This window comes from Lampetra fluviatilis, chromosome 27 (assembly GCF_964198595.1).
Source record: "Lampetra fluviatilis chromosome 27, kcLamFluv1.1, whole genome shotgun sequence".
Lineage (NCBI taxonomy): Eukaryota > Metazoa > Chordata > Hyperoartia > Petromyzontiformes > Petromyzontidae > Lampetra > Lampetra fluviatilis.
Genome location: NC_136301.1, coordinates 6,326,179 through 6,340,034, shown reverse-complemented (window position 1 = coordinate 6,340,034; position 13,856 = coordinate 6,326,179). Strand labels below are relative to the sequence as shown.

At 50.5% G+C, this 13,856-nt stretch overlaps 1 protein-coding gene across 1 annotated transcript in view; it reads right to left on the bottom strand.

The window, feature by feature from the left end:
* Window positions 1-13,856, bottom strand: part of LOC144942335 (SH3 and multiple ankyrin repeat domains protein 2-like) — a 362,265-nt gene that overhangs the window by 18,153 nt on the left and 330,256 nt on the right. The window contains exons 18-20 of the mRNA XM_078869142.1: window positions 4,311-4,446; window positions 2,427-2,507; window positions 1,449-1,486 (exon numbers count right to left, since the gene is read on the bottom strand). Of these exons, the coding sequence (XP_078725268.1) occupies window positions 1,449-1,486; window positions 2,427-2,507; window positions 4,311-4,446 (255 nt within the window). The remainder of the gene's footprint in view (window positions 1-1,448; window positions 1,487-2,426; window positions 2,508-4,310; window positions 4,447-13,856) is intronic.

The following is a 13,856-nucleotide window of genomic DNA, read 5'->3' as shown; positions in this document are numbered from 1 at the left end:
CTGCGTTAGTTACGCCCCGGGGTTTAACTTCAGTTTTTTTTTCCCTCGCAAGGAGAACGGCAGCTACGGTCGCGAAGAGAGGGAAACGGCTCCGGCGCACGATGCTGCCTTTTTATGATTAACGGGCCGGGTTCTCGAAGGCGCTAATGCGGGGAGCGCGCCGGCGCTTTGGCAAGAACTGCAACGTTTGCGATGTTTCCCCGGAGGGCGATAACGCTTACAAGTCCCCCCAACCGCCGCCCCGCTCCCCCCACTCCGCGTTAATAACGTCGCTTAAAAGCGGGCGATTTGTGAAAATGACAGACTCAGCGTGGACCTATACGGTGGCTCCGGGACGGTTTCTTAAATCGGGGGGGGGGGGGGGCGGGGGGGTCATCAATCAATGCGCTGCGAGCGGCGGGACAGGAGCCAGCCGCCGCTTGTCCGATTGAAAGCACGACGCCGAGAGGAAATCCCGTTTAGCCGGGACAGCTGCGGAGGGGGCGGCTTTGCTTTGCGCTCAAGCGTTACGTTTTTTTCCGCGAGCCCTCAAAACGTAACGCGACGTGTCCTGACATTCAGGCCCGCGTAAAATGTCGGCAGCCCTCGGAATCATAAGAGCGATGTACACGAGCCCGCTGTCTCTTGAACGCTCCCTCCCCTCTGATGAAGGCACGTGTTTAAAGGCCGACAAACACCACTGCACTGCGACTAGGTTTACACGGGCAGCGGGCCCTCAGCGACGGATGTAGTTCCTCTTATCCGTTTCGGTGAAGCTCAGAACCCTGGGCCCGTTTCGAGGCACGCGGCCCCTCCTTACTCCCCACGCTTTCGTTTTTTGTTTTCTCCAAACGCCAAACGAACGTTCACCGATGAGCGGCGTGCGCGCTCCTGCACGGCGCGCAATCGGAGTAACCGGCGTTGTATCCCGCGGAGTGGGTGGGGAGCCCAACCGCTGTGAACGTGGAATCATCTCTCAGAAGTTATCAAATGAAATCAAGCGGCGGGAGATTCGCCGCTCGTGAGCGGGCTTATCTCTGTCTCCATTTGGATAAAAGCCCGGCCTGACGGAATTTAGTTGCGTGGGGCTGAGCGTCGGGCACCCGCGCACCAAATACTCCTGGGAGGTCCTTCTCTCGCGGCATCCCACTTGCAACGCCCCCCCCCACCCTCCGCGTGTTTAACGAATCTCGTTCAGGGAGAGAACGAGGGCGATGCCAGCAGGCGGGCGGCAAGGCCCATCAACGTGGCCGCTGCGAGGCGCACGGAAAATAAAACTTCTAACGCGAGCGCAAAGCGATGCCCGGCGAGACGCGCCGGGATGCCGGCAAAGTCCGCGGGGTGTAAATCTCGAGCGCAGGTGCGGCCGCTTCATCACGCCCATCTTTTGTTGTTGTTGTTGTTGTTGCAAACAGCGAAAACGTCGACAGTAAAATGTTATGCAACCTGGTGACTGCAAGTCTCTTTACCTCCAGGGGTGATGAAAAACATCGCTGCAAGACTTGGTCTAAAATGTCACAGATTAATCGGTTAAGGTGCAATTGTTTCAGGGGCACAAATATAGCACACACATACACACACACAGTGCGTGGTTGAAGGGGGACCCCCCCCCCCACTCCGTTTCCCCCCTCAGCTCGGCGCCTCTCTAGACGGCCGCAGTTCAGGGAAAAAATGACACGCGGTGAAAGACGCGACACAGATCGACGCCAGTGCCCACGCTCCATTCGGCGGCGTCTTTCTTGAATCGTGGGGTATGCGTTCGCCAATCGAGAATATCCTGGCACACAGCCTTGAGGTTCAAGCAACAAGGCTACGGCCATGGCGACGGTTTTAGGGTTATCGGTCGAGTCAGAGGGTTAGAGCGTGAGGTTGGGCCTAGTGCGAGGGCTGCGGCTCGGGTTTGTTGTTGAACACAGCTCGGGGGGTGGGGGGGGTGGTGGGGTCACTTTCTCGCCGCGTGTCGTCTTTTCCCAGTGCGGGCGTCGTAAACCAAAGATGGAACCTCAAGTTACCCTGCACATTGTTTACCCCAAAAATTAGTTCGGGAAAAGGCCAGGGGCCCCACACTGATTCAACGTGACGCAGCTTTGAAGCCATTTTTTTTTACATTTTTGGTTTAACGGCACACTTCACTTCAGAAAGGAATCTTTTTTAAAGTGTTCAACAGAAACAGGGGGTATATCGGGGGGTGAGGGTGTTGGGGAGGGGGGCGCAACCTGGGGACCAACAGATTAACGGCCCAGGGCTATGGCAGCAACCGCTACCGCTTGCTGGGGGTTTGCAAACCGGCACGCACTCCCTGGCCGGGGGGGGGGGGGCGGTGGCCTCTCTCGAGGTCGCCCTTTCTCTAGAGCGAGGCCTCCACCGCCGCCATCGCCACCGCCCTGCCGTCGTCGTTGTTGTCGTCGTCATCGCCGGCGGCAGCGGCCCTGCCGAAGGCCACTCACCGATTTCCTCCAGCTCGGCCGTCATCGACTTGGAACGGAACGACACCGTGGCACTTTGGGACTTCTTTGGCAGTGGGGGAGCTGATAAACCAAACCAAGGAGACAGCGAGAGAGAGATAGCTGTGATAGTGTGGCACTAATTAAACTATAAAACCAAAAAAATAAATATTTTAACAGGTTGAGGTCTACTGAGCTATGTAGATATTTTCAGAAGCGACCCGGCCACAAAAATGATAGCTCGACGAAGTGGCTTATCACGTGGACATTTATAGCAGCTCAATACCCTAAAAGCGTGATTCTAAATGTGGAGGAGAAAACCGGAGGAACCAGAGAAAACCACACGACCACAGGGAGAGAGACATGCAAGCTCCAAATATACAGGCGTCTGGGTCAGGATCGTACCCATGACCTCCTTTAATGGGCCACGTGGGGTGGGGTCGTGATAAATATCGAGATTTATTAAAAACTTGCGCCATTGTTTTATGGGTACCGAGGCTCCCGCTAGGTCATGGAGGAAGGCGTGTGCCACATTTTGGCGCCAGCTTATGATAGAGTGTGATCGTGTCGCTACAGTTCTCTGCGGTGAGTGCAGTGTCTTTAAAAACAAAGGCGCTCCGCCTCTTTCAATAAAATCAACGCTGAAGCGCTCGCCACATTCCGAGATTCGCCAGTGAACGGCACACCGGCACCCTGCAAACTTGGCAGATGTCTCGGAACGGGAAAAGGGTTAATAATCCTCAAACTACTCGGACGCGGTATCGTCCAAAGATTGCATAAGCGGCGTCTTGCGCTCGAGCAAAGCGCACGTGGATTGTGCGCTTAATGAATGAGCAATGCGCAACGCCCGATTCCTAACGGTCCCGGAGCCATTTGTGAAGAGAATAAAAAAGGATGGAATTTAACATTTTTGGCTTGAATGCTCGGCTCGTAAAAGTTAAAAACTAAAAAACGAGGCCCTCCCACGCCACCGCCAGCCGCCACGGCTGCCTCCATCGTGAGCGTTTGCAGAGACGCACGTGGGCGCACGACTTTCTGCCAACGAATGCGTAAAATGTAAACCTAAAAGGCGATTTCATGCTCGAGGGGGGGGGGGGGGCGTTTGAGGCGCCGCTGTGCGTAACGATAAAAGCGGACTGCGACGGAATCACCGATCTCGATGATATTAGCCAATCACATGAAGCTGGGGAGGCGTGTCACATCATGACTCAATCCACGGATCGATCGGCAATGAATCGACACGACGATTAACTCCGCACGTTACGATTAACCCCGGTATTTTTGATGTTTGTTCATTACGGATCTACTGAGCGGAATAAATTAATCTCGATTAACGATCCGCAGTCACCATATATGGGCAAAGACATGCCCCTTCGGCCAAAGCCACGTCCACTTTCTTCCATATATGGGCAAATCTCTGATCGGTGATTTTGTCGGGTGTACGATTCTATCGTATTACAGCGCTCATCACCTGTCTGTCACGCCTGAGCCAGTGGTTCAACGTCAGTAGCGAGCGATACGTTTCCCCCAACATACGAATCGGCCTGTTGGATTTTCCACACCAACATTATCCGGCAGCAGCAATTTGTCTCGAAGCAAAAAAACTCTGGACCGGTTTTTCCGACCTTCCGGGTCTCATCGGCAGAGTCGACCCCGTTGAGCAAACGCTGCCGTGTTGCCAGGTGGTATTGGCAGCGGCGACTCCGTCTAAACGTCGGTGGCCCCCCGTTCAACGCAGCGCAATGCAACACGATCGAACTCACGTGGGACGTTGAACTTCTTGCGCACCGCAAGTAGCCAACCGTGCCAATCGGAGGTGCGGCGGAAGGACAGACAAGGCAACGCGTCGTCGGTTCACAACAAAAATTGGCACTCCGGGCCCCTCGCCTTTTCTGCGCAGGCCATCCTCCTGGTCCGGGCGTCGGCTCACCGACACCACCTTCATCACCAGGCTGTTCCCGCCCTGGCGGATGAGCCCCACCACGTGCTTGTGGCCGCACTTGATGATGTTCTCGCCGTTCACCTGCCCCGCCGCGGAGGAGAGGGAGGAGGAGGAGAAGGAATGAGAACAGGGGCAGGAGGCGCGAGCTCTCGCTTGTGCGAGTAACGAAGGGCCCGAGGACGAGCCGAACCCGCGAGGCGATGACCCGGTGTCCTTCATTGCAAGGCCACCGCGGCGGGGCCACTGGCGGCCCCTGGTGGCCTTTAGTGCGGTACCCGGACGTGCGGGTCCCCCGACAAGACGCAAATGGTGAAAACACCTCCCCCCCATCATCATCATACTGCTGTCACAAATGGTTTCAGACGTGTGACGGACCTCACACTGATGGCTGAAGTGGCACCCTCCAACTCCCCCCTCTGAAAATTAGTGAAGAACACTGCCCTATTAGAATGCACAGCCTAAGTCTACCCGTGCAGCGCACGCATGCACACACTCACGCGCACGCTCGTTGCGCCTGGCAGGCATCGATGGGTACAGTCGTGCACATGACAGCTGTGTATCCGCATACACAGCATGGCAAGGGGTGTATAGTCGAGGGTGTAATGCACGGATACATATGTTTGATGAACATCTTTCACACCGTACGCAGCCAACCGTGCTAATTGGAGGCACGGGGGAATGACAACAAACTAAATACACAAAAAGAGGTTCGAAAGAAATGAGTTTGTCAATGATTTAAAGGTGCATAGCTCCAGTGGCTACCTAATATCGGAAGGAAGAGCATTCCAGACGGCCGCAGAAGCGCATCCGAAAGTGCCGCGCGATGCGGTGACCACCGCCTTTGTTCGACGGCTTGAGCCAAAAGCCGCTGCCGCTGCGAGGACGGGCCGGAGTTCGCGTGATGATGGTTTATGCTGCTTGACGAGGAATGTGGAGCAGCAGTACTCCCCCCTCCTCCCGAAATTTCGGAATTTCATGGTTTGCCTAGGGTTGCTACCTTTACCACTTTAGGCCAAACACGGATGCATTGCTCAGTCAGCGCTCGGTCGATTATCAAAACTAGTGACATCATATTGGGATCAAGTTCAACACAGAATACAATTGCTGCTGCCACCCGAACACGGGTGCGGATTCCCGGCAGCCCTCGCTGTGCCCCCATAACGTGTTTGTGGGTCTGCTTCACAACTCAACATGGAGAGAAACTTACCAACCTCTAGATTATCCTGAACAACACCATCAACAACATCAAACAAAGATCCCCCGCATAGTCTTAACAGACTGTTGGGGCAAGTGCTGTTAACGAGCACCTATGAAGGCCGGCATGGCACACTAAGGGGTGGGTGGCCAACACCAACTCCTCCCCAGTGGCGATGTTTACACATTGCACCAGCTACTCATTTTAAGCTGAGTCCACCGAGGTGAGGTCCAGGACCAGTGTTGGCTGTGAGCGGGAATGAAACTCGTTCCGTTGAGTTCGTAGCGCAGCGCGCTAACCGCTACACTACCGCTCCCCATCAACAACCGCCATCACCAACGAACATAACTGTAACTTCACTCATCACCATCCTCATCACTATCATTATCAACAACCCTCAAGATGTTCCATCAATAAATACTGCCTTAGAAGGCAGAGTATAGAGGAGGTGGCGTTTTTGGGGTGATGGCCCTTCTTCATAGCAATTAGCCGTCATTATTAAATTGCCGCCCGCGATTGTTCTGGTGCGCCTGGCCAAAGAGAGACCGGCGATCCGGGAGCTATGGTTAATGCCGCTGGCGGAGGACAGGGCAGGGTGGAAGAAGGCCTTTGTGGAGTCACTGAGCCTGCGACTCGATTCAGTTCGGAAAAGCGGGCCGGTATTGATTCATTGATATGATATCACGACCAAGAGCACCACCACAACACGTACCATCAACAACACAATCAAGCACCATAGCCGCATCACCACGACCACCATCACCACCACCAGCACCACCAACACCTTCACCAGAACCAACCCGATCACGATCGTCATTATTGTTACAATTACGAAGAGCAGCCCCCACCAACACCGCCGCTAGCAACAACGCCATCACACCTGTGAGCGAGCACCTGTGAAATCGGGCAAGGTGCACGATGGGGAGGGTGGCCAACACCAGTGTTGATGTTTACCCAGCGGACCAGGTACTTATTTATGGTGTGAGTCAACCGATGGAGGGCCCAGAATTCGATTCAGATATTCATCACCGACGTTGGCCGTCAGCAGGAATCGGATCTCGGTTCACACTTCACGTGGCACTTAACGTGCACCTGGCCTGGCACAAACGCCGTGGTGAAATCACCGCGGTTGTTGTTGTTGAGCTACGAACCCGACGGCCCAAGTTCGAGAGAGGGAAGAGAGGTAGCAGAGAGAATGAAAGAAGTGAGCTGCACAGAGTTGCAGTGTCCGTTTACAAGGGGCGGCGGGGAGGGACTCTGAAATGAAACTAAACTTTTTTTATTTGACCAGATAAGGCCAACTGAGCTATGTAGTTCTTTATACAGAAGTGGCCTGGCGATCACAAATGATCGCTCAACGAAGTGGCTTATCACGTGGATATGTAGAGCAGCAGACAAGTACTATAAAGACGTGAGAATAGGTTTTTCCCCTTTTATCTGGCAACAAAACAGGTGTTAAGTTTAGAGTTTAAGTTTTCGTGACTGCAGGGATCCATACTCTTTGGTTCTTTCGGTAAAGTCACGTAGGTATAAAATAAAATAAATGAAATCACGACGTTTCGATTGCCTGTATAACCTCTTACCACGGCAACACTTCAGCAAAGAAAAAAATATTGCTGTGGTTTTTCCACCTGATGATGATTGCTTGTGTTGCAATCTAAATGTCGTGATTTAATTTATTTTATACCTACGTGACTTTACCGAAAGAAGCAAAGAGTATAGGTGTTAAGTAGTTGAAACACCAAACTGAAACCTTTTACAAGGAATCATGACTGGCTTAACCACAATAAAACATACTCTGATAATATATGCATTGTCTTTGAAGCTGATTTGTCCACACTACAAACAGCTTCTTTTGAACCTCGTCTCAAATGGTGTTAGATCAGAGGACGCCAAAAGGCATACAGCCAACTCTAAAGACGTGTTTAGAAAATGTGGACGGAAAAACTGGAGGACCTGGAGAAAAAAAACCACGGGACCACGGGGAGAACATGCAAACTCAAAATATACAGGGCATCAGGGTCGGGATCGAACTCATGACCAAGTGTATAATTCCAGGCGAGGTCGTTAACATCTCGCCACCATGCCGCCCAGTGTGCGCTAAACCACTGCACCGCTGCTCCACACATCACATCCGCCACCGCTAACACCACTGCCATCACAGCTCCCCACTTCCGAAAACACCCCCCAAACCCCCCCTTCTCCCCCGCCAAACTAAAATTGTCATCGCCCAATACCGTCCTCTCATGTGAAGTGTGAATTCTCCACGTGCGTGGCGGTGGGGGGGGGGAAAGTCACATGCTCTTTCATCAAGAGCTTCACTCTGTGGTGGCATGAGTTTTTCATGTGAGACATTATTAAGGGGACGATTTTTCATCCTAACAACCACTCAATTTTTGGCAATGTTTTAACACATTCCTACGGAGAGAGCTGGTAGGAACGTTGGGTTGCTCGGTCAATGGCCAGGGTCAACGGCGGCGTGGTGTATTCCGTAAATATGCCCGACTGTGAGGGCGGGCACAAGCTGGCCTGGGTGCGTTGTGGAATCATCGACGATTTCCATTGGAACTGCTGAAAGAAGGGGGCCGCTCTTTGAGTGGGCATCCACAATCTTCACATCGCCATCCCCGTGTCCCCATATCATCCATTTTCTTTGAGGCTTAAACAGCCTTCAGTAAACTAACATATGTTAAAAAATATCCGGTGCAAACATTTGAGGATTTTATTTTGTCTCATTATTATTATAAGTTTAGAATTTTTTTTTAAATCACCGATTAATGGACTTTTAAAACACTGCCCAAATTGAGTCCTTGTTAAGATGAAAAATCACACCCTTACGTCTCAAATTAAAACCCATGCCACCACAGACTGAAGCTCATGATGAAAAAGCATGCAGTTTCAACAAGCCTCCCGGCCCTGTCGCTAACGATCACAATGTATTTCTGCCACAAGGCCGCAGCCTTTAACAGAGGCATTCTGCACCGTGCGTGTACGCTTACAACAGAACTCATACGTTAAGACATTTCGCAATTATTTCTTTTGACCGAAACACATTTTTGGATGCTTATACGGCGAATGCTTTTGTGCGATGCAACCTTTGAAAAATACCCTACACTGTCTTATATATATTCAAATTACATCACTAATGAACGAAAACCACGCAAATGTCACATCATGCCATCCTCTTACGGTTTGCAGCACTTCCGCTGTTGCCGTGACAACGGTGGGTTCCTAGCAACAGCTGAGCATCGCCATGGTAACTACTTCAAGCTATTAACCCCTCCTTCTGCTGCTGAAAAACCTACACAAAATCCCAACAACTGATAAAAGGTCGCTTCCAATTTAACCTGAAGGCCTGACTCGGTTTCTGTCAACACTGAAGATCCATAATCAACGTTTATGGGTTTAGATCGCGTTATTTATAAATGTGTCGTAACCATCCACCACCCGACACGGCCAATCAGCAAAAAAGTGTCACGTTGACAAAAGACAAATAGTTCACTACTTTAGCCCACCGGTGTGTTGAAGCGTGAAACCACAACATTTACAATTTTTGAGTACATCCACGCGACGTTACGGTCGAATATTTGAAACTGAAACAACGTTGATGTCATATTCTTGGTTATTTCGGTAAAGTCACGTAGAAGGGAAATAATAAAATAATATAAATATAAAACAATAAAAATTCTCACGACGTTTCGACTGCAACACAAGCAATCATCATCAGGTGTGAAATCCACAGCAAGAAAATTAGAAAAAAGTGACGTTTTTTCTTAACGTCAGCACCACAGACAGCGATTTGACAGTTGGCCAGATGGACTCGTTTTTTCAAATTTTCTTGCTGTGGATTTCACACCTGACGATGATTGCTTGTGTTGCAGTCGAAACGTCGTGATAATTTGTATTGTTTTATATTTATATTATTTTATTATTTCCCTTCTACGTGACTTTACCGACAGAACCAAGAATATTAATCCGTTCAGTCACGAAAGCTTTAAATCTAAATTTAACGTAATTTCTCGTTTCGCGAACAACGCAAAATCCGTTCGCGAGCTGGGAGGCACTTCGCAGTGTGGAGGCGAAGGGTCGAGTCGCAGGCAGGCACGCAGGCTGCTCGCTCAAGGCAACCGATGGGTTAAAAAGAGGCGAAGCCTGCCGGAACGCGGCGGCACCAAGTGGCTGGCGAGGCTGTCAGTCAGAGAATGACAGCAAGAAGGACGACCGGCACGGATGAGGCCAGGCGGCCAGAGGGTTTGGGTGGGGGGGGGTGAGAAGCGGGGTGGTGGGGGGAGGGTGATGGTTGGGGAGCGGTGGTGGTAGCGGTTAGGGGGCCGTCCATAAATGACGTCACGCGATTTTGGACGATTTTTGACCCCCCCCCCCTTCATCACACGGCGTCACATAAAGTCAGACCCCCCTTAAATATGACATCACAAAGATCTGCCCCCCCCCCCAAAATATAAAACATGCTTCAAATCGCTTTAAACTATTGTCATTGTAGTGCGTATTTAATGTGGCGCTGCACTCTGATGTTGTAGGAGAAAACATTTATCAAAAAGTCTATTTAATTAAGTAGAACGTGTTATCTATATTTATTTAAAGTTGTGCATTTTGATGTGACGTCACATTTCTCACCCCCTCGCCCTCGTCACACATCGTCACAACATTTACAATTCGAGTACGACGTTTCGCCTGATGATGCCCGTTGTGATTACCGGCGAAACGTCGTACTCGAATTGTACATTTTGTGGGTTTTACTCTCCAACGCATCGGTTAGTGCTGTACGAGTAACGAATTGGCACGCTCTGTTTACGCGACAAAACCTCACGAATTGTCTGTGTCGGGTGGTGGCGGGCTTAACGACAGTCTGTTACGGGCTACACGGGGGGGGGGGAGCTCGCCGCGTCGTGCGCGTCACGTGAGCAGAGCCCTCGAGGCGCGCCGGGCGAGGTCGGTAACCGCGCCGCTCATTTGCAAGGTCAGCGTGAAGTAGCTGTTTGTTGCGGGGGGGGGGGGGGGTTAGGCAGGCAGCATCCTTCTGCCCGATTTTTTATTCACAATTTATGTTTTAATTTGACCAGGTAAGGCACCACCCACTGAGCTGCACAGCTCTTTTTCAGAAGCGACCTGGCCGTCGCGAACGATAGCGCAACAAAGTGGCCCATCATCACGTGGACAGTTATCGCAGCCGAATACTCTAAACGCACGATGCTGTTTCTAAATGTGGAGGGGAAAAACTGGAAGGAACCGGAGAACAATCCACGCAACCAGGGGGAGAGCGAGAGACACGCAAACTCAATATATGCAGCAGGTGTCAGGGTCGGGATCGAACCCCCAGCCTCCCGCATACCAGGCGAGGTAGTTAACATCTCGCAACACCGTGGCATCCCGCCTGCCGAGGGGGGGGGGGGGTGTGAATGGCGAATTGGGTTGTTCAAGCCACGCAAATAAACGCAGGAGCGACCACGTGGCAGTTTCCCGATCGTGCAGTGCTTCCGACTCGAAACGAGATTTCGTGTTTTAACGTGGGGTCGGTGGAGGACGACGCGATGTTTCGAACGAGCCAATCAATGGACGCTTCTTTCCTCCGTCAATTTGGCGTCGATTGTCATCGCTGCAGTGGCTTTAACCAGTGTGAGTGGAAACGCCCAGTCCGCCGTTGTCTTCTTAAGCCATCGGGTCAGATAATTTGCAAAGTTGCTTTAAAAAAAAAAGAGCGTTTCAAATATCAACGGCAAACACTTTCAAGCGGCTGGGTGTTTGATGAAAACATTGTGGCTTGAAGGTTCCCGGCGAAAAGCGTTGGTGATAATAAGATAACGTGCTTGGATAGATTGACATCTTTAATTTGATTGAACGACGCGTTTATAATCAAAAAATATCAACGAAATATCATTTTTATTTTCACTTGTAAGAACCCTGGCATCAAACTGTAGGCAATGCCACTGAAATGTATGCGGATGTGTGGTATCATGTGTGTTCGATCCCGACCCTAACACCTGTAATATTTGGAGTTTGCATGTTCTCCCCGTGGTCGCGTGGATTTTTCTCTGGGTCCTCCAGATTTTCCCTCCACATTTAGAATTAAAACGCGTTGAGAGTATTTTCCTGCTCTCAATTTCCACGTGATGAGCCACTTCGTTGAGCTATCATTTGTGGCCAGGTCGCTTCTGAAAAAAAAAACTATAAAGCTCAGTGAGCCTTACCTGGTAAAATAAAAACAAGTTTTAGTTTAATTTAGAAAGGATCGTGTAACTACCTTCCTAAGCCAAGATTGAAAGTTATCCTGCTGATCAATGAATACATATCGTGGAACAAAAATAACCTGGCTTAAGATACGTAGCAAAAGTATCAAGAGCACCTTCAAACATGATGTGTGTTGAACTTATTTCGCACCGTGTGTGTCACGTAAACAGAACGTGCCAATTCGTCACTAGTACAGCACCACCGGTGTGTCGGAGAGCCAAGCCACAACCTCGACAATCTGGTTATGACGTTTCCGCCAGTAATTACAACCAGCTTCATCAGGCGACAGCCAGATTTGTGGAGAAGTTCACCTGTTTCGTTCCTTATATAGAGCCGTAGATGTGGTGACGACACTTCTGTGCTCTTGCGCAAAGTGTGGGGGGGGGGGGAGATTACTGAGTCAACGTACATTATGCATGCGCGTTATGCGAGCCCTTTTGATACACACCTTCCTCCAGCCAATTCATGAAGTTGTCACGTGATGAACAAACGTGGTCAAATGCATTACCGCTTCATTTGTTGAATGTTGTGAGATTGCTCTTAAACACAACGGTGTCGCTTTAGCCCTAGTACATTGGCAGTTTTTTGTTCACCACGTGACAACTTTTATTAACTGGCCCTGTCTGGTGGAGAATTGCGTACGACGCACATTTTACTCACGCGATCCAACCCCAAATGTCATTTATAAATTACAAATGTTGTTATTGCCGCATCAATTAGTATCATCACCGTACCTTGGGGTATTACGACGCGGCAATAACCTCCGAGTCGGGGAACCAATTGGGATTGGGTAAAAAAGAAAAAACTGGGCAAGGAAAAAAAATCAATCGGAGTCACCTCGTTACATTACGAAAATTGCGGCACGCGAAAACATTGCCGCTAATTGTCCACGGCCGTCCTGACATTATATTTTCCAGTGGCTCACGGGGAAATGACTTTCACGACTCCTCAGCCAAAGTCAAAAACAACCGTGGCCGCAGCTTAAAATCTGCCGATGTTCGCCGCGTGTCTAAATCTGTCTGCGAGACTTTCCGAGCTGTTGACTGAACGCATTCTTTGTTTTTTGTAAGGCCACCGCAAGCATGCACTAAAGCTTTCAAGGGCTGCCTTTGCAAAAAAAAAAATCTTTCTCTCGATAGTTTGTTGAGCAAGGAATACGCATCGTGTCATCAAATCAAATAAATTCTTACACTCCTGATACAAGCATTGCATCTTGGGAGATTATTGAGTCATGCAGATTATATGCAAATACATGCATTGAGGATAACAGAACGAACCTCTACAAAAGATGGAAGGAATGAAAATACAAACGAGGTAGTAACAGGGAAGGAAAAACGTGCGTATGCAACAGTGGATATAGATCGTGAATATGATGAAGAGTGACTTAGGCCCACCCGGGTCTTTCCCTCCTCCTTCCCCCTCCCAAAGAGGCACGCGGAGCACCCGGGCAGGGAAGTCAGGCGACGTAAACCGGCCCCCCCCCCCCCATCTCTTCACCCTCGCATCTCCTAGGTCTCCCCGCAACCCCCACCCCCAACACCACCAGGTAGAGGAATCAAGGGGAGACCCAAGTTTCGCCCAAGTCACTTCCCATCATAGTCAACATCATCTGCAAGGTGATGTCATCCGTCAGCCATGGCGTCCGATATCGCGCAAAGAGGCACCCCCCCCCCCCCCGTGTAATTAACGCTGAGTTACAATTGCGTCAACGCTGTCAAGCAAGCTTAGTTGAGATATTATTGGATGAAACCTTTGATCAATTTGCCCCGTTTTCTCCAGGGGAAGCCTCTTCGAGCGACACAACTTTTATAGCGGCCCTTCGTGTACGTTAGATCATATTTACGGGAGGTCACGTGACCCGCCCCCCTCCCTCCTTCTCCGACCCCCGCGCGACAGACGCAGAGAGACGAGCGGAGCGAAGGCATCGACGCTTTCGAGGTTATCTGGAAAGCGTTAGAAAATTAATTACTCGAAGAAAAGCTAATACTGCATGTTGTCTCCGGGCCAAAACTACATCTCTAAATCAGCTCAAGCCTCACGTGACTCTGAG